The 21,349-nt window shown below is 31.5% G+C and overlaps 1 protein-coding gene and 1 pseudogene across 1 annotated transcript; both read left to right on the top strand.

The window, feature by feature from the left end:
- Positions 1–7,346: 7,346 nt before the first annotated feature.
- LOC112501435 (fatty acid hydroperoxide lyase, chloroplastic-like) lies at positions 7,347–15,165 on the top strand. The gene is made up of 2 exons (XM_025105071.1): positions 7,347–7,814; positions 13,851–15,165. The coding sequence occupies exons 1-2, from the start codon at positions 7,371–7,373 to the stop codon at positions 14,880–14,882; spliced, it is 1,476 nt and encodes a 491-aa protein (XP_024960839.1). The 5' UTR covers positions 7,347–7,370; the 3' UTR covers positions 14,883–15,165.
- A 1,655-nt stretch (positions 15,166–16,820) lies between these two features.
- On the top strand, positions 16,821–19,387 carry LOC112501421 (annotated as a pseudogene).
- Positions 19,388–21,349: the final 1,962 nt, after the last annotated feature.

Consider the following 21,349-nt stretch of genomic DNA (forward strand, 5'->3'; position numbering starts at 1 on the left):
TGAAGTATCGTTGTCTCTGAATGAATTTCAAAACAAGTTCATCAGCGATCACTGAACAAGCTCAGTGTATGATCGCTGGAACTGAAATTACAGATACAGAAATACATCGAAAGGAAAAAGGGATTATCATCAAATCACTGAGAGAGAGGATCAACAACTCTGAACTCTTCTACAATTCTGAAGAGTACAAGTTTGAAAAGTCATTTTTCAGAGTTAACTCATCCGAACTTTGAAGTCTGAACTCCAAAGTCTTTTTTTTTCAGACTTAGAAGTCTGAACTCTGATTTAATGGGATTAATTTTATACTTCAGAGTTATTTCAAGAGTACAAATCTGAAGAGTCATTGTTCAGAGTTTTATTTCATAGTTATTTCCAGAGTACAAGTCTGAAGAGTCATTCTTCAGAGTTAGCTCACCCGAACTATGTAGTCTTCTTTTCCAGACAGTGCATGCAGAGCATCTGGCTTGCTTATACAAAGCTCTGAAGTGTGAAGAATTTTACTTCAGAGTAATTCCAATAGTACAAGCCTTGTAATAAACTTATCTAGATTTTGAAGATAAGTCTTTAAGACTTAGACTTAGTCTTGTAAACCAGAGCTCTTCTGGTTGGTCTGGCTTCTGGTTGTTTATTTGAACCTTAGAAAAAATATTTCAATCCATCATAAAGGAACCAGAGGGGCTCTGGTTGATTTTCTTGTTTAACCAGAGGGTCTCTGGTTGTAATTGGAACTCAAATTCTTTAAGTATTTAATTTTTTTGACCCAGAGGCACTGGATAGATGAAATAGAGGCTCTGGTTGACCATAGGGGATCTGGTTGACCAAAGGGCCTTTGGTTGGCTTTGCTTTCGGGTTGGCCTTACTTTTGGTTGGTGAGTCCACAAAGGCTCTGGTTGGTCTTGCTCTGTATAATGCAAACTTTACCATGGAGTCTTTTTCAAAGATATTGGGTATTTGAATAACTCTTAACTCAAGGTCTTCATACTTCGTCTTCAGATTTGACACAAACGCACTTCTAAGTTTAAATTCAATTTACTGATATAGTTTCATTTCTAAATTCAATTTATTCTAGGGTTAACTTCATTTTAACTAATTACTGATATAACTTTATTTCTAAATTTAAGTCTGAAAAGTCATTCTTCAGAGTTATTCAAGAGTACAAGTCTGAAGAATCATTTTAAAGAGTTTGCTCACCTGAACTTTGAAGTCTGTTTTTTCAGACTTGGCTCACCCGAACTCTGGAGTCTGAACTTTGAATTTTTTCAGACTTAGAAGTCTGAACTCTGAAGTCGTTTTTTTAGACTTAGAAAAAGAATTCTGAAGTCTTCTTTTTCAGACTTAGCTCACCCGAACTCTAAAGTCTGAACTCTGAATTCTTTTTTTTTCAGACTTAGAAGTCTGAACTCTGATTTAGTGGGATTGATTTTATACTTCAGAGTTATTTCAAGAGTACAAGTCTGAAGAGTTATTCTTCAGAGTTTACTTCAGAGTTATTTCCAGAGTACAAGTTTGAAGAGTCGTTCTTCAGAGTTAGCTCACCCGAACTCTGAAATCTTCTTTTCTAGACGGATCACCATGCAAAGCACCATGTAGAGCCTCAGCATAGTGCATGCAGAGCCTCAGCATAGTGCATGCAGAGCTTCTGCTTGCCTATATAAAGCTCCGAAGTCTAAAGAGTTTTACTTTAGAGTTATTTCAAGAGTACAAATCTGAAGAGTCATTCTAAATTACTTCTAAGTTTAAATTTAATTTACTGATATACTTTCATTTCTAAATTTTATTTTATTCTAGGGTTAACTTCATTTTAATTAATTATTGATATAGTTTTATTTCTAAATTCAAGTCTGAAAAGTCATTTCTTAAAGTTATTATTCAGAGTTATTTCACTAGTACAAGTCTGAAATAACATTGTACTTTTAATGATCATTCATATCTGTAGGATAAGTTCCTGAAATGATTTAATTTTTTCAAATTACCTCGTGTAATACACGGGATCGAACCTAGTATATATATATATATATATATATATATATATATAATTCAAACATGGATGATTGATTAGATTATTACAGCATAAATTCCGACTATTCGGTATAAATTTTGGATTTTTATTTACATTATGGTTTATCATGTTATAGTTATTGAAGTTTTGATTTTTATCAATAAAGTTTTGATCTTTATCTATAAAGTTTTGATCTGAACGGTGATATGATTTTGATAACATATACTAACAAGGTAACTTAATATATAGATAAATATAACTTATAATATATATTTTAGTGTTATTTTCATTATGATGTTAAATTTATGATGATAAGTCATGTTACGATGTTGACTTCATTGTTGTACTAAGAATGTAACCATGTGAGTCGGGGAAAATGGTCCCAACCCTCCACAAAATTTCAAATCAGATGTTTGTTACTTTACTAAAAAGACATTTTAAATTTATTTCTTATTAATAATTGTAACAATAATAAATTAATTGTATATGAAAATGATAATTATTTTTTCAGTATTTATTATTGACCAATGATATTTACCACCACCAATGCCACGTGGTACACATAAGTTACGTTTTAGACCAACGCTTAAAATATGTTTATATCCACAGTTCAAACGAAAACATTAACTATTTAAGAAAAAAAATATCGTTAATGTATAAAATCATATATGATTCATGTAAAAAATCATACATGATTTTCACACACACATATATATATATATATATATATATATATGTATATATTCACAAATCACATGTGATTTTGTACATTAACTACATTTTTTGTTTTCTTAAAAAGTTAGCGTTCTCGTCTGCTTCCATTTTTTTGATGTTAATGAAATCATATGTGATTTTGTACATTAACTATATCTTTTTTGTTTTCTTAAATAGTTAGTGTTCTCGTTTGAACTTTTATTTATTCTTATATATTGTTAGATTTGTCTTTACTAATTAATTTTCTCCATATATATATATATATATATATATAGAGAGAGAGAKATATATATATATATATATATATATATATATATATATATATATAGAGGTTGGTTATTATACAACTCTTCATATTTGTGTAACCAATACAACTCAATCTCAACCGTCCATTTCATTTGATTAATATGTGATTTCATAGAAGTTTTGATTGTTTTCTAATATAAAGTATTGATGATAATTAATGAACCATATTCATCTTCCATAAATATTCAAATAATAATAAATGAACTTTCATCATTTCCATAAATATCTCAATTTATTGGATTGCATTGGTTGTACAAATACAACATGTTGTATTTGAAACTCTCTCTCTCTCTCTCTATATATATATATAGATTTAATAATTTAATCTAATCATGACATAAATAAAAGTATGTATAATAGTATTTTGGATGAGTTAAATGCATGAAATACCGTATCCTCACATGAAAATAAATACAATTATACAAATAATATTCCCCCAACACTTGTGGGAGTGAGGACCCCTTCCACGATGTCATAAATAAAGAATAATTAATAGAGAGGGACGGGACACGTCTAAATGTGATAAAGGAATAAATAGTTTAAAAAATACAAGAGAAATTAATTAAAATAATTATTTTCATCGGGTTGGTTTCATCTTTTATTGATTTTTAATAGTCTTAAGTTCATAATTTTATTTTATTTTTTGCGGATTTCGATGAAAAATATAAAAAAAGATTGTGGACTTGAGTAAGGGGCTGTTTATTTGCAACTTGATTAAGTTTATTGGTCTATTGGGCTCATTCACACAGTTTATTTGGGTTTTTTACTTACAACTTATTCACACAGAACATAGTTTAATCGCACAAATATAAATTGTGTGTTGTCCCCATTCAACCACAAAAATGGCACTCTTACCTCTTATTTAAAGCACCACCTCCTTTCCATATGAGACAACCCATCGTTGGCCTCTTTATGATAATTAATATTTGGGGGTAAATCGGTCATTTATGTTATTCAGACTGTTGGTTCAGATAAAAAAAGTAAACAACAACACTCATTTAACCAGACAGACAAATTAATCTATACAAGTAACAGGACTTAATAAAAAATTTGGTAAACAACCCCTAAGATATGAATTTTTTTGTGTGGATTTGGGTGAAAAATATAAAAAAGATTGCGGATCTCGATGAAAAATGTAATTTTTTTGTAGAGAGAGAGGTAAAAAGTGTAATCTTTTTTATCTTTTAGTTGGATCCTCAATTATAGACATGGGTCTTACTAATCCATGACTATTTTGGTAAATTTAAAGAAAAAATGACTAAGAGACCTGAGAATTGACTATCTATACTATATTATAAAGCATTTGACAAAAACTCTTAAAAACAATTTTTTATGCATGATGTACTGTTTATTGATGCATATTACTTAAAATTCAAGATTACAAATAAATTGTGCGTAAGTACAACTTATTAAAGTTTCATGTTTGAATTCGTATAACTAACTGCAAATAAATATGATCGAGAGGATAAACATCTCATTTTAAATATAAAAATTTAAAATATAATTATGATAATCATTGAATTATAACAAAGTACTTAATTATTATCTTTATAAAAAATATATTAAAGAAAATACATAAAAAAAGAAATTTTAAATAGTTAGTTTAGTACTAATATCATTTTTTTCAATTCTTTATGATGTCTTTATATTTATATCTTATTTAAAAATAAAAATATTATCGCTTTCTCAAAATCATATAAAATCGTATTATAATATCGACTGAGACAAAAAAGAAAACAAAAATTAAAATCAAGATATATCTCGTTACATTGTGCGAGTATCTTTCTAGTTTTAATAAATTTTCCAACATACTATATGAATATTCAATTAGAAATAATAATAAAATTCTATAACTTATTTAACTCTAATTTGAATTATAATTTATTTGTTTTTATTTAAAAAAAAACAAAGGAGGTTTTTCTCATTTAAAAAAATAGATATAACTTTTTTTATTTATAATTATACGTTTGACCATCTCATCTTAAATGTTAAAATTTTCATCATATTCTCAATCTTTTTATCATTATTATTTGAAAACTCGAGAGTGATTTGTTGCTAGTCAAGGACAGATTATTGATGGGATCTTTTTCCTAACTATTCTGCTTAAGAGTTATCGGAAAATGTACGTCTTTATTGGATTCGAAAATTTATTTGGAAAATGTCGTTGATCCGTCAAAAACATCTGACGATTGCTTACGTCGAAAACTTTTGTTCGGTATGCAAGTGATTATCTATAATCATACAAAATTGTACACCAATTATTAAATACCTTTTTTTTTACATCATACGGAGAAAAAAGATCAATCTCTCAATCTACTCCCCAACACAATTACACCAACAATTTTCAAAGATTTTGATTCAGATTTGTGCGTTATGTGAAAAAAAAGTGTATTTAAAGAGGTATTTTGGAATCAAAGCCTAAGTTATTGGCAAGAAATTCGTTTTTTTTTTTTTTTGTGTTGCATTTATGTGGAACAGAACTTCTTGATAAATGATAGCTCTTAATGTATCATTAATCTGTATCTATTCTTTATGACCACTCTACTTTTGAAATTGAAGAGTTTAATTAAATATAGTATAACATAACTAGTTGTGTACTTATACGAAGAAGCCGAAATACAAGATTTTATTGTAAACAAACAATTTAATAGGTGAATCATATTCATGCCCCCTCCTGTAACAGGTGTGTAAGTGAGATTGGAGGGGGCAGGTAAAGAAATAGGTGTACGTGGGTGGGGATATGAATAGGTACCCGTTAACTGAACATGTCTTGCTAATTTGAAAATATAATAAAAAACCCGAAAAACATGTCGACATTAATGTCAAATTAAAGATTATAATATTATTATTATGTGTTCAAAATATTTTTTGACTTAAAAATGTAAATGTAACTTATATTAGTTTCGATGATGAGGTATTTTTTATTTTTTTTGGATAAAGATAATGACAAAATATTTTGTAACCACAGATTTAAAATAGACATATAATAACCAATGTCTTGATACTTGAATAAAGGCTACCAACAGACGAGGTATTACTACCATTATAGCCCCAGTAGGTTACGGGTATTTCCCTTGAATACATCAACCCAAAATACAGCTCTAAATCACTGCCTACACAAGACTTGAGAACCAGGACATGGTGGGTTACGTGACTTGGCACGCGGCCTAGGTCGCGAGAACACTTGTGGGAACCACTGCCCACCTATACAGTCGATGGCTGAGTTGTTTAGCTCCAAACTCATTTCCTCCCAATTTCCACCATAATTGAGATGCATAAACATACTGGAATAGCAATATAATTTAACCCTACACCTTACTCAACTATATAACCATTAGATCCAAGTAAGGGCTGATGCAATGGCAAAAAGGAGAGGAGAAAGGACCCCTGTCAAAAATTCAACAAAAAAAAATTATAGGTTAAAATTTAGGTTTTACATGATTTACTTTTCACTTTCTCCCATTACATTTTTCGACGGGCCTCCAACCCCAATCGAAACCGTTACTCTACCAAAAAAATTTGTTGAAATCAATCAAAAAAACTAAAAAAGTTATTCGAAATCGACAAAAACACTAAAAAAGTCCTTCGAAATCAACCAAAAAAACTTTAAAATTCCCTCAAAAACGTTGTAATTAGATTAAAAACACATCGGACAATTTTACAAGTCTTTAGATGACCCCGTTGAACAAAAATCTTGAATCCGTCACTGCTGTAAACCAATTGGAACCAAATTACTTGTATACTTGCAACTTAAAAAGAATTATTCATACCACTACTATACAACACCTAACTGTCACGTCTCTCAAGAAGTAGAAGGTTTTACGGAAAGCCAAAGTATTCTAAATCAATCAAGAGAATAAAGGATACTTAGTGGAGGATCAAGCACGGGTGAGATGAGTCAAACATATTCCAGAATGGTATACACTTGTCAAGGATTAAGTAATCAGAATGATTAAAATACTTTTATAATATAATACAAAATAAAATATAATTATTTGATAATTATTCAGAATAAAATTAGGATACTTAATGGTTAAAGGAGACACAAGATACAAAATCATTCAGAGAATTTTACAATCATTAAAAGACAGATTTTTTTTTGACAAACAAAATTTATCTTCTAACCATTCTGAGTGACTTTTGATAAAAGTATTAAAAGGTATTGTATCCATTCCTGTCACCTTCTCTTATCCTAGAACTAGATCATTATGTTATCAATAAGAAATCTACTATTTTTAGATGATGCTTGTATATAGCCCTAGGCATGTTTTAATGTGATTATAAAAGTTTGGAGTTGGATTTCTCTTTCAACACAAAAACCTCTCTCTTCTTCTCTTTTTCTTTCGTCTCAATGTCGGCAAACACCATGGCTGTCAACAGAATAACTGCCTCCTCCGCTCCACCGCCGCCCAAGACATCCTTAACGTCGCAACCTACACCTACTTCCTTGCCGCTCCGTTCAATTCCCGGTAGCTACGGCTTGCCGCTGCTAGGACCATTAGTTGACCGCCTTAACTACTCCTGGTTCCAAGGACCACAGACGTTCTTCAAGAAGCAGATAGAGAAGAATCAGAGCACGGTGTTCCGAACAAACGTTCCGCCGTCGTTTCCGTTTTTTCTCGTGAATCCGAACGTCGTTGCAGTGTTGGATTGCAAATCCTTTGCTCATATGTTCGATATGGAAATTATAGAGAAGAAGAACATTCTCGTCGGTGATTTCATGCCTAGCACTAAATTCACCGGCGATCGGCGTGTTTGTGCTTATCTCGATCCATCTGAACCTAAACATCAACAGGTACGTTTCAGTAATTTCACATAATTTCTCGATCGCCGGTCTGGTTAGGGCGGATCGGTGATTATGAACACGAAAGTTAATTATACGAACAATTGACGTTTTAAAATCTGAGCAAATCTCCACCAAACACCGTCTGAAAATCAGAAAAAAATAACGAGTAATTATTTACGCCATTCGAGACTCCATCAGCTTCAGAACCCGACACAGCGTCAAATTAAATACACCTTATCTTTATTCCTAAGATAACCAAAAAAAATACTCGCCATGCATGTAAAATAACCAGAAAATGGTTATAGTTTTTTAGTTAAATTTTTTAATTAATTTATTAATTTATTCATATCGTATCAAACATATCAGAAGTTATTATTATTTTAATTATTATTTTATAATAATTAATTATTAAAATATAATTAAATTCTTTTTATGATTTATCATATAAATAACTATAAAAATTAGAATTCAATTTCATTTCAAATACTATAAATAAAAAATATCAAAAGATATTAAATTTTATGACAAGATTCAAATGACTACATATTCATAGTTATGAGTTACTAGAAGAGTACTTGCGCAATACAACAAAAAATGTCTCGATTTTAATATTTCATTTTATTATTTGTCTCTGTCGATATTATAATACGATTTTACGTGTTTTAAAAAAGCAATAATAATTTTATTTTTAAATAAAATATAAATTTGAAGATATCATAAAATTTGAAGAAAAAAAAATATCAATGTTAATATCAAATCAACTATTTAAAAACTTTCATTTTTTATGTAATTTCTTTAAAAAAAATTAATATAATTTAATTTAAGTTTAATAACGAAATAATTTATTTTTGGTTTAATAATATAGCATTTTATAAAAATAATAATTAAGTATTTTGTTAGAATTCAATGATTATCCTAATTATATTTTATATTTTTTATATTTAAAATGAGATGTTTATCTGCAGTGAGTTACACAAATTCAAATATGAAGATTTAATAAGTTGTACTTATGCACAATCTACTTGCAATCTTGAGTTTTAAGTAATATGTATTAATAAACAATATTTTACGCATAAAATATGGTTTTTAAGAGTTTCTGTCAAATGCTTTATAATATAATATAGATAAGGAAGGTGACGTGTTACTTTAAATATTTGCGTTATAAACTCTATCGTAATTGATTATAGAGCATTTGTAACAACTATGTTATTTGTTTTAACATAAAGTATTATAAATTAAAAATATGTAAAAAATTATATCCAACTCCAACAACTATTTTATTTTAGTAATTCTACCATTTAACTATATTATTAAAATATTTACTACGCTTAATATAATATAATTTCTCTTTTCTAAACACTTAATTTTGATGTTGCCAATAAGTTGCACTTTGTAAGAGAATTGATTCGGTACATCTATATTCACCCCATTAGTGTTGACATTCAATTTAGATTGATTCAATGGATGAGGATGTTTTTTTACGTTTTTCTCACCATAACTTCTTTCCTCAACGGAACTCAACCCTTGTTTTCAAATGATAGTTTAGTTAGAATATTTGTTAATATTATATATTATATATCATATATATAATTTTATGTTTCAAGCATATATAATATAATTCTTTGAATAAAATAATAGTTACAAATAATCTAGTGTTGTTTTATTATAATAGTATAATTTATAAAATATTCGTAACAAAAAAATTTATGAGTCAAATTAGTAAGCCATTATAGACATAAATATATTTATAATATTCTATTTGATATTAAAAATAGATGGTGTAAGAAAAAAATGATGCAAATAATTGAGGATGGTCCCAATAAATCTTAAAAGCATCTCTAACGAGTAATAATTGTGTAAAATTTTGTGCAATCAATAGTTATGATCATATCAACTCTATAATTAATATCCATAAACTCGTAAATTTAAAATTATTAAGGGAAAATACATAAAAATCAAAATTAAAAACTAATTGTAAACTATGAAAACGCACCAATAAAATGCGTATTATCATATGTGATAAAAATGTTTTCGCGTTCTTGTAAATAAAGGTGTTCTCGTTTGAACTTACACCTATATATATATATATATATATATATATATATATTTAAAACAGAGATGATATATATATGGTTTGCATTTAATTTATTATATATATATATATATATGTATGTATGTATATGTATATAAAAGAAACATATCACACATGCTATTCCAATTATATATATAATACTTATCGACATTAAAATTTAGTTTAAACTGTCCTTATGATCCTTTTTTGTTCCAAAGTTTATCGTGCCAGAGATGTGAACTATAAACCCCTAGTTTATTTTTGCCTCTCGGGATTAAATTGATCGGTCTTTTAACTTTAAAACCAATAAAAGTTCAGTATAATCATAAAAAAAAAGAATTTGTAACTAAAATACTATATAAAAAGAGAACATTTTTTAAGTTAATAAACTTTGAAATTGATGTGGTGGTAGCAAAAGATAAGAAAAATGTAACAAAAAACAAAGACTAAATATGTGATCACTATTTGTTTTATTTATTGCTACATAGTATAGAGAACAAGCTAACAAAAAGCACCTACTTGTTTCATGCACGTCGACATCAATCTTAACGCACAATAATTGCCATTTTTTGGATGCTTTTTGTTGGGGAAGCTTTCAACCTTAAACAAACGGTCCATCAGTGATCGACCCGTGTTGCCAAGCAGGTGCACCGTTAACTCCGTAAAATCATCCAACATTGAATTCTACCGTTTCGAATGATTTTTTAAGTTTTTTGGTCGACTTTAAGGAACTTTTTCGATTTTTTGATCGATTTCGAATGACTCATTCTTTTGGTTGATATTTCTTGCACTTTTTGTAATCCAAAAAAATTCCACTTATGGAAATAAATGGAATACTTGAGTTTTTTTAACGGGACCTCGCTCGAGGGTTAATAGGTCTGTCCGTTGTTGGAGGGTTATGGATTTTTGGACGACTTATATAAGGCTTAGGTTTTTCCAGCGATTTCAATCGAGATGGCGTTTTCAATTTTGTTTTGTTGCACAACTCGATTCCATCTTTTATGGAATTCATGCAGGACCGCTATTCACGTGAATACTAGAATCTTGGTTAAACATGAGATCCAATTGGGTATTTATCAAACCAATCTCAATATCTCTTGGTGGGTTTTTTCTCCATGGATTTGGATTTCGTAGAAAGATTTGGAATCGGACGAATTTAAATTTGAAAGGATTTAAAATCTTATATGTGTTTGGTTTTAGGATTTGAAATGCAATTGAATTTTTATTTTTTACAAATAAAAAGTGAAAACGAATTACAATTAATTAAATTATTTTATTATTAATTGATTATTGAAAAACAAATAATTCTAGTATATTTTAAAACATTATTATATACAAATTCTTCAAAATCCCTTGAAATTTCAACCTTTTCCATGAGATTTCAAAATCCTATGCTTGACGGATTTCAAAGAAATCATACAAACTAAACACGGGATTATAATGGATTTGATTTCTAAATTTTCCCAAATCCGTTCCGCAAACCAAATGAGACTTTAGTGTAAATAATGGGATTTGCTAGATTTATTTATGGTGTGATTTTAATGTTACTTGTATTTAAGACTTTTTTTTAATATGGAGTTAATTATGTCTGAACCACAAAAAGTTAGAACTCATGAAAATCAATGCATATATGTTATTTCAGATAAAAAAATTTCCATTTAAGATATTGTTTAACATGTCTGTTTTGTAATGTGAAATTCTTTTATGTATGTAAATTAGTTTCACTTTCTTAAAACATATGCATACACAAATATATAGAAGAGCGTTCAAATAAAAACCACCTAATTTGTACAAACCGTAAAAATCACATTCAACCCAACATAATTTTTCATTTTGTTCATTTTTTTGTAATTATGAAAGGTTGATTAACCATTTTTATTGTGGAGAGTGTTAATCATGGATATTATCATCTTCATTATTTTAATTTTAAAGAAACTAGTTGTGTACCCGCGCAATGCGACGGAGCCATGAATTTTTAACGATTTTGAAGTTCCACTGGTTTTATAAGATAAGATTTAACGATGATATAAGTTACACTTGGTCTTTACATATTAATACAATTTGAATAAATAAGAGTTATGGTTCCAATTACAGACTATCGATGAAAAGAATTGTATGACAGTTTAAAATCCAATATATTTAAAATCCAACATATTTAAACGACTCCACAAATGTGTTCGATTTACACCAAGAGCAAAGAACCAAGAAACTTGAGTTTTAAGATAAACACTCAAAACCAATAAAGAAAACTACAAATTTGACAGATCATAAGCCATGAAAAGACCAAAAAAATTGGGTTTTAGAATGAAATTTCAACTGCTTATCTTATTTCTTGTCTAGAAACTCAGATTAAGGTCGAATTAATACATGTATATAAAAAATCCAAGAACATATTAATTCAGAACATATTATACAATGCAATTTGGACAGCATAACCCCAAGATATATAGTATGTATATAAATAAATAACTATAAAAGTATAAATCGTAAATATTAAAAATATTTTTTCACATTATATATAATATATAAATAATATAATTAAGTCAAAAACTATTCAATAGTGGACTTATTTCGAAGGTATTAACGAGACGAATATAATGGTGTAACTTGTTAAAATAAAAATGTATTTTTTAAACATGTTTTAATTTATATACGATTATGTATATTAATTTGATAAAAGTTTAAAATGAAACATTTAAAAGTAAAGGACGTAAAGTAAATTAATTAACTAATTATAGGAGTATAAAGTGTAAATTTAAAATTATAATTTAAAAAAATGGTTGTGAGAAGGTGAGTGGATGTGAGAGGATGAGTGTATGTGAGGAGAGGAGGGGTGAAAAAAAATAAAAAAGTGATATAAAGGGTATCTTGGTCATTTATTATTTTAAGACTTTAAGACTTTTGTTAAATTTGCTTTATAAGATAATATAGATACATGAAACACTTTCATTAAATATTATATGAAACAATTTCATAACCATATATGAAACAAATTCATAAAAAAAAAGTATTATATGAAACAAATTCATAAAAAAAAAGTATTATATGAAACAATTTCACAAGATTAAACAATTTCATGAAATTTTTTCACAAAATTAAACAACAAAATCGACGTATGAGGGTGGTTTGTACGGTTTGTACAAATGAAGGTGGTTTTCATTTGATCGCTCCTCCACATATATATATGAATGATAGGTTCATACGAGAATGATACATATTTAGGAAAATAAGAGAGAATAATTAAATTATGTACAAAATCACATGTGACTTTGCATTAATGGCAAAAAAAAACGTGCGGATGACCCTATGGCCGTGTGGCAAGGTCACATGAATCATATGTAATTTTGTACGTAATGTGAGTGTAAAATCATACGTGATTCGGTCATTCTCTTATTTTCTTAAATATGTATCATTCTCGTATGAACCCGACTTTCTCTTTCTCTCTCTCTCTATATACATACATACATACATGCATACATACATACATACATACATACATACATACATACATACATACATACATACATACCTACCTACCTACCTTAAATCTTAATTAGGGGCCGTTTACCCAATAAGCACTTACCAGTAAGAGTCAACACTCTCACTTACCTTACATGGTAGATTATAGTTTATCAAAATTGCATCATATGTAACAATTTATCCGATAAAAGCTAATCGGGTAAGAGTCGTCACTCTAACTTACCGGGTAAGACTATAGATCCTTGTCATTGCTCTTAAGGTACCATGAAAGATTCGCGATTCTTGTTATGTTCATCCAGTAAAGTAAATGACCCGATAAACACTTATCGAATAAGCGCTTGATAAATGATTCCTTAGCTTTAAATGAAAATCATCATATAAAATTAATACCATAAAGGTAAAATTCTCATGATACTATAATAACTATATATGTTTTAACAACAGGATTTATTTTGTGACTACGATTTAATTAATTTTCGTATTGAAAATGGCAGCTAAAGAACTTCACAATGGACATGCTGAAACGGAGCTCCACCGTCTGGATCCCGACCCTAACCAGCCTGCTAGACACCATGTGGGATAACATTGAATCACAACTCGCCTCTGGACCAGTCAGCTACGTCGTCCCCATTCAGAAATTCCACTTTGCCTTCTTATCTCGCTGTATCGCCGGAGCCGATCCCCAAAACTCGCCGGATATGGCCGAGAATGGTTACTTATATATGGATCGGTGGCTCGCGCTTCAGATCCTTCCCACCGTCCCAATCAACGCCTTCCAGCCACTAGTCGAGATCTTCCTGCATTCCTTCCCTTACCCTTACTTCCTTGTGAGTCGGGATTATAACAAGCTCTACGAATTCATCCAGAAAGAGGGCAAAGAAGTAATTGAACGAGGACAAACCGAGTTCAATCTCAGCAGAGAAGACGCCATCCATAATCTCTTGTTCACCCTCGGTTTCAATGCCTTTGGCGGATTCTTGATCTTTTTCCTAAGTTTGTTATCCACATTGGAGTCCGACAAAACCGGTGTTCAAGAAAAACTACGTAACGAAGTGAGAGAAAAAGCCGGTAGCTCGGGGTTGAGCTTCGGGACTGTAAAAGAAATGGAACTTGTTCAATCATTTGTTTACGAGACGCTGAGGCTCAACCCGCCCGTACCGTTACAGTACGGGCGAGCAAGGAAGGATTTCGAGTTGAGTTCTCATGACTCGGTTTTCGAGGTGAAAAAAGGCGAGCTTCTTTGTGGGTTCCAACCGCTAGTGATGAAAGATCCGAACGTGTTTGATGACCCGGAAACATTTGTGGCGGACCGGTTCACCAAGGAGAAGGGTAAAGAGTTGTTGAATTATTTGTATTGGTCGAACGGGCCGCAAACCGGGGAGACAAGTGCGTCGAACAAGCAGTGTGCCGCGAAAGACTTTGTTCCGCTCACGGCTGCGTTGTTTCTGGCACACTTGTTTCTCAGGTACGACTCGGTAACGATAGCGGGTACTTCATTCTCGGCCGTCGAAAAAGCAAAGAACTGAGTTGTCTAACTATACTCATACGAGGACATGTCTACGAAAGTATTGTTCCAGCAAGACCGGTGAATACGATTTGTGTTTCTCGAGTACTTGGTTGTTAATTACAAACATCGTGTCGCAGACCGTTATTCGTTATCCGTTATCCCAAATAAAAACCGGCAAATCATGATGCACCGACGATAGATATGATTTTTTAGTAGATGATGTTTTTTACTTAATACAGTCGATTGTCGAGTATAAATGTATGATACAATTATACATCAGAAGCAACCGACATTAAATTTGGGGAAAATATTGGAGCAAGTGTCCAACGGAAAATACGAATTCTTATTCGGTTTATCCAACGGAAAATATGAATTCTTATTCAGTTTAACTAGTTACTTGAATTACCTCGAATATCGAATCTAAATTCAACATCAACAATTGATAAACTACGTCTTACATAAAGATTAAGTTAAAGTCGGGTGTTACTAAAACACAATAAAGTCGCTATCTCCAAACGCAAAAAACGTCTCCAGTTTGCTATTTGTTTCGCGTGGCCTTTAACTAGCACTTAATTATTCATATTGTCACTAGTACCATTTCATAACAAGGACCTGATGCATATGCCGACAAATAAAAAGAGCTAGGCTTAACACCTAGTGAGTTCAAACAGTTTTCATCATAATCATAAAACGGTAAAACTAAAACGCGGTTGATTTAAGTCATAATTTCGCAAATGAAATGTCTTTATCGTAAAAGCAACATCTTTTCGAAATCCACCATTTTCTTGACGAAAAACCATAAATCAAAACACTCATTTATACGAAACCAAAACCTAATACTGACACAACCAAGAATAAAGCTATAAAACAATAAAATGGAAAATACAGCGTTAACCAAGTTATTTTGTATAAACAGATCATCTTTAGCTTTGGAAGAGTGTAAAACATCATAAGATGACGGGGGAGACCTGATTTACCATTGGTTATGACGAAACACATAAGTAAGCCACAATTCAATGTTATATAAGCATCACTTATGAATATAAAATATTGACATCAACCTTAATTGGGCCTTTAATCAAATGGATTTAACAAGCTCAACTCTATTCAAGCCTTTCACTTGGGAATTCACCAAGTTTAACCTTATTCGGGTCTTTACCTTGAGATCTCCCAAATCCAAGTTAATCACATTCACTATAAATGACAGCCACTATGGACTACACGATTATCAAGTTCAACTCTATCCAAGTCTTTACCTTAAATCCGCTGTCACGGATGACACAGTTATCAAGTTCAACTCAATCCAAGTCTTTACCTTGAATCCGCTGCTACGGATCACACAGTCATCAAGTTCAACTTTATACAAGTATTTACCTCGAGTCCCCCGGTGATCTGAGTTTCTAGCTATAATAGAGGGATAACTATCTCATTCCAAACCGACTCCTATGCCTAAGGATTAATTGCATTACAATCTAAAATTACACGACCCAAATGGAGAATTGATTAGTTCGTGATAACTGTGAGATCCAATCTCAACCACAAATCAATGGATAAATTAGAAAACTAATATTTTTGGTAATTTGACTTAAAATTATAATTAAAGGACATTTTAGATATTTTAAATTTTTTATCTCTCCTCTACCTCCGGCCTCCAACGAACACCATTGATACCTAAAATACACCAAGATACATAATGTGATATCCAAAATACACCAAGTAAACTTTGAAACCACTCTGATACCTACGTTGTATACATATGTATGTGTGTACAGTGTGCACAATATCATATACACGATATGTGTGTGCAGTGTGTGCAGTGTGTGTATGTGTGTTGCAGGTCTGGAGGTTGGGTTGGAGAAGAAGATTAGGATGGAGATGACCACAAGAGTGGAGGGTTTTCCCAGATGGAGAGTGATCGATGAGGGTGTTTGGGGGGGGGGGATCGAGGGAAGTGTCGATGGAGATGGTGGTCAGTGGCGGGGATTGGGGAAGGGAGATAAGTAGTGAGGCGGTCACAGGGACACAAATGGGGCTAGCTGTCGGGAATGCTCACATGTAGGTGTTTAGTGGTCGATCATCGGAAACGACGTTGTGGTCAGACAAGATGACCGGAGGAGGTCACCGGAGTGGTGGGGGTGCCAAATAAGGCCACCAGCTTTGGTCCATGTGTGTGTGTGTATATATATACATATATTAAAATAATTAAACTAATTAAAGTAAATTGAAATATTAAACTAATTAAAGTAAATTGAATAATCAACACAATTTATAAATTGTTCCTTTGTTTTATTTTAGTAAATAATATTAATTATCTAAAATGATTGGTTCATATTAAACCTTACAGTTACCACAAATTATCTAAATCTCATTTGATTAGACTTCTATATACACACACACACTTAACTGGAAAAAAAAAAAACGAGGGTGTTTTCATCCTTTTAAACTTGAGCTAACGGATTTATCTAAGGACCATTAGTGAGAGAGACCTTGATCATAAGAGAACGACAACCACCAAAACCATATCCACAAATTTTGGAGTTTAAGAACGCTAGTCTTAATTTTCAACGACATACCACAAGGACTAAATCTGTAATTCACTTTACAAAAACCGGGATAAATAAAATAAAAACAAAGATTATGTGATTAATAATTTATTATATTTTTATTACGACATAATTATTTAACAAGTATTTTCCCAACAAAAAGCACCAACTTGTTTTAAGCACGTCGACGTCAATTTTAGGGCCCAATATTGCGATTTGTTGGATGCTTTTTGGTGATGGCGCTTTCAGTTTTGTTTTGTATTCACGTCACGTGAATCGGATCTAAGATCCAATCGGGTCTTTGTCAGAATTGTTTTTTATGGTATTTAAATTTAAGGTTTTTTAATGGGAAAATAAGAATTATAAAAAGAGTTGTAAACTGTGAAAATAGTACATTATGTGTTATTTTATAAAAAATAATATTAATTTAAAATTGATAAGATAAGATATTGATTAACATATATTTGTTTCAGAAGGTAAATTTTTATATGTTTATGAAACAAAATATATGCCTGAAGAAGTTTCACATTATGAAACAAATATATATTAATTAATATTTTAAAGGTATGATTAATTAAAATAGCAACTTTCGACTTGTGGTTTCACCTCTTAGTTATTTTTCTTCTAAGAACACCAAAATCAGAATGTCATGAGGTTCGCAAGTGGCACGTCCGCAATTTGCAGATGGGTCAAAGTGTAAAAAGAGAAAGTTTCTAAACCAGCTTGCTAGACACCATGTGGGACAATATTGAATAACAACTCGCCTCTGGACCAGCCAACTACATTGTCCCCGTTCAGAAATTCCATTTTTGCCTTCTTATCTTGTTGCATCGTCGGAGCCAATCCCCAAAACTCGTTGTTATATGGCCGAGAACCGTTACTTAGGCATGGACCTGGCTCGCAGTACAGATCCTTGCTACAGTCCTGATCAACTCCTTCCTGCCGTTAATCGAGATCTTCATGCATTCCTTTCCCTACCTTTGCTTCCTAGTGAGTCGGGATTATAACAAGCTATACTAATTTATCGAGGAAGAGAATCGAATGAGGCCAAACTGAGTTCAATCTCAGTAAAGAGGACACCATCCACAATCTCTTGTTTCACCCTTGGTCTCAATGTCTTTGGCGGGTTTTCAATCTTTTTCCTAAGTTTGTTATCCACATTGGGGTCTGACAAAACCGGTATTCAAGAAAAACTACGTAAAGAAGTGAGAGAAAAGCGGGTAGCTCGGGATTGAGCTTGGGACCGTACAAGAAATGGAACTTGTTCAATCATTTGTTTACGAGATGTTGAGGCTCAACTGGCCCATACCATCACAATATGGGCAAGCAAGGAAGGATTTTCGAGTTGAGTTCTCATGATTCGATTTTCGAGGTGAAAAAGGCGAGCTAATGAAAGGTCTGAATCCGGAAACATTTACGGTGGACCTCACCAAGGAGAAAGGTAAAAAGTTGTTCAATTATTTGTATTCCTCAAACGGGCCACAAACCAGGAAGACAAGCAGGGACGGACCTATAGTGGTGCATATGGTGGCACGTGCCATCGTATTGATCATCCGTCGAATGGTAAAAAAAATTAGGTTTGTGAAGTGCAACCGTATTAATTTGTTGTGTGTCACCTTATGTATTTTGAAATTACAATGAGAACACGTTTTATTTGGTAGAGTTGGTTTGCGAGGCTTTTATCTCACCCCACTCAAGTTCGAATTCTGTTAGTGTCATTGTCTTAGTCAAATGGTGTCACTGTTTGAAAAAATGTCCTTATATATTTTTTTTCTTATTATCAAACGGTGTCATCGTTTGAAAATATTTCTGAGTCCCATCCCTGAAGACAAGTGCGTCAAACAAGCAGTGTGCCAAGAAAGATTTTGTTCTGCTCACAGTTACGTTGTTTCTGGCACACTTGTTTCTCAGGTATGACTCACTGACGATACTGGGTACTTCATTCTTGATTGTTGAAAAAGCAAAGAACCGAGTTTCATAACAACATTCGTACAAGCACATGTCTAAGAAACTATCATTGGATACGATTTTTGTTTTTCGATTTCTGCTTCTAGAGTGCTTATCTAATGTTAATCACAAACATCGTTGCCACATGCATCTGTTGTCTCGAATAAAAAAGGCAAATCGTGATAAAGATAAAGACTGTGATCATGGTACGCCATTTTTCGCAAGCAATTTTCTCAAGCAGTACCATTTACTTCATCCTCTCATAAACCTATGTTCAAAGGTATCAACAACCCCTTCACAACCCTAGAACGTATACTGTTAGTGCCCCATTTTTAACCTCTAGGTGGTTACTTGATAGCTATGCTTCCCACCATGTTACCAACAATCTAGAGACGCTTCCTCTACATGCTCCTTGTGACGGCGGTGATGAACTGGTCACTGGTGATGGCTCTGGACTTCCCATATCAAACATTGATTTCGTATCTCTTCTTACACCCTCTCACTCTTTTCACTTAAACAGTGTTCTTCATATTCCTTCCATATCTAGAAGCATAATCTCCATCTCACAATTTTGTGTTGATAATAATGATTCCATCACCTTCTTACCCCAACTCTTTTCTTGTAAAGGGCATACTCGCATACAAACAGGAGCGATACCACTTCAGGGTCTAACTAAATCTGGAATATATGAATGACATTTAATTCGTCAACCATCAACTCCACTTCTCTATCTACAAATTTAGCCTTGGCATCACAGATTAAGACACTCGTCCTTCTCTCTTCTCAAGAAAATTAGTACTAGTTTTAACATTTCTATTCCAAGTTCTCATTCGAATTGCAATACATGCGATTGCAATAAAAGTCATAAACTTCCGTTCTCTCAATCTATTATTAGCTATAATGGGCTATTGGATGTTAATTACGGTGATGTATGGACATCTCTTATCTACTCTTTTGCTGGTCACAAATAGTACATCATCTTTGCTGATCACTATTTTAAGTTTGTACGACTCTATCCCCTTAAACATAAATCCGATACAGAAAATGTTTTCGTTTCGTTTTAAAGCACTAGTGGAAATGTATTTCAATCGTCAGATCATCACTTTATTCCAACAATGAGGGAGAATATGAAAAACTTAACCCTTTTCTTGTTATACATTGTATCACTCACCTCACCTTGCTCCCTACACGCCTCAACATAATAATGGCTATTGATGCTTCAACGCTCGTTGGACCGTGCGTGTTACATGACAACAAGATTGTTGTCATCCAAAAAGGCTCCGTGTTTGAACCTCGACACCACCACCACTTCAGCAAATTGTGTACGGACACTGTCTACGCAGTTAAATTCGAGGCCGATAAATTGGGAATATTTGAAAAGGAGAAATTTATTCAAATGTGTAACTAACTACGGATAAAAATAATCAAATAAAAGATAAACATATTATTTTAAAATATAAAAAATCTAAAATATAATTAGGATAATTATTGAGTTCTAACAAAATACTTAATTATTATCTTTATAAAGAATATATTATTAAACCTAAATTAAGTTACTTTGTTACGTTAAATTAAATTATAATAAAAATTTTGAATTAAAAAAATATACAAATAGTTATTTTGATACTAATATTGATATATTTTTTGCAAATTTTATATGATATTTTCAAATTTATATTTTATTCAAAAATAAAAACATTATCTATTTTTCAAAACCATATAAAATCGTATTATATAGACATGGATAAAAAATAAAACGAAACATTGAAATGAAAATGTGTCTCGATGCATTGCACGAGTACCTTCTAGCGATTAATAATGTGTGATAATTGATGAATTTAAGAACATTTAGTCTATCTATGCTATCACACACGGCTCTATAAAAATTTAAAAGAACTTAGAGGCAGTTACTAAACGCTTACCAGGTAAGTGCTCACCAGGTTACTTTATGACAAGGATTGAGAATCTTATCTCGTAAGAGCGATAACAAGAGCCG

This window comes from Cynara cardunculus, unplaced genomic scaffold (genome assembly GCF_001531365.2).
Source record: "Cynara cardunculus var. scolymus isolate 2C unplaced genomic scaffold, CcrdV1 Un_Scaffold_122, whole genome shotgun sequence".
Taxonomy (NCBI): domain Eukaryota; kingdom Viridiplantae; phylum Streptophyta; class Magnoliopsida; order Asterales; family Asteraceae; genus Cynara; species Cynara cardunculus.

Excerpts from the sequence above, each read along its gene's own strand:
- LOC112501435 (XM_025105071.1), top strand. The coding sequence starts at position 7,371 with ATGTCGGCAAACACCATGGCTGTCAACAGAATAACTGCCTCCTCCGCT. Across the intron at positions 7,815-13,850 it reads CTGAACCTAAACATCAACAG|CTAAAGAACTTCACAATGGA; the intron begins GTACGTTTCAGT and ends TGAAAATGGCAG.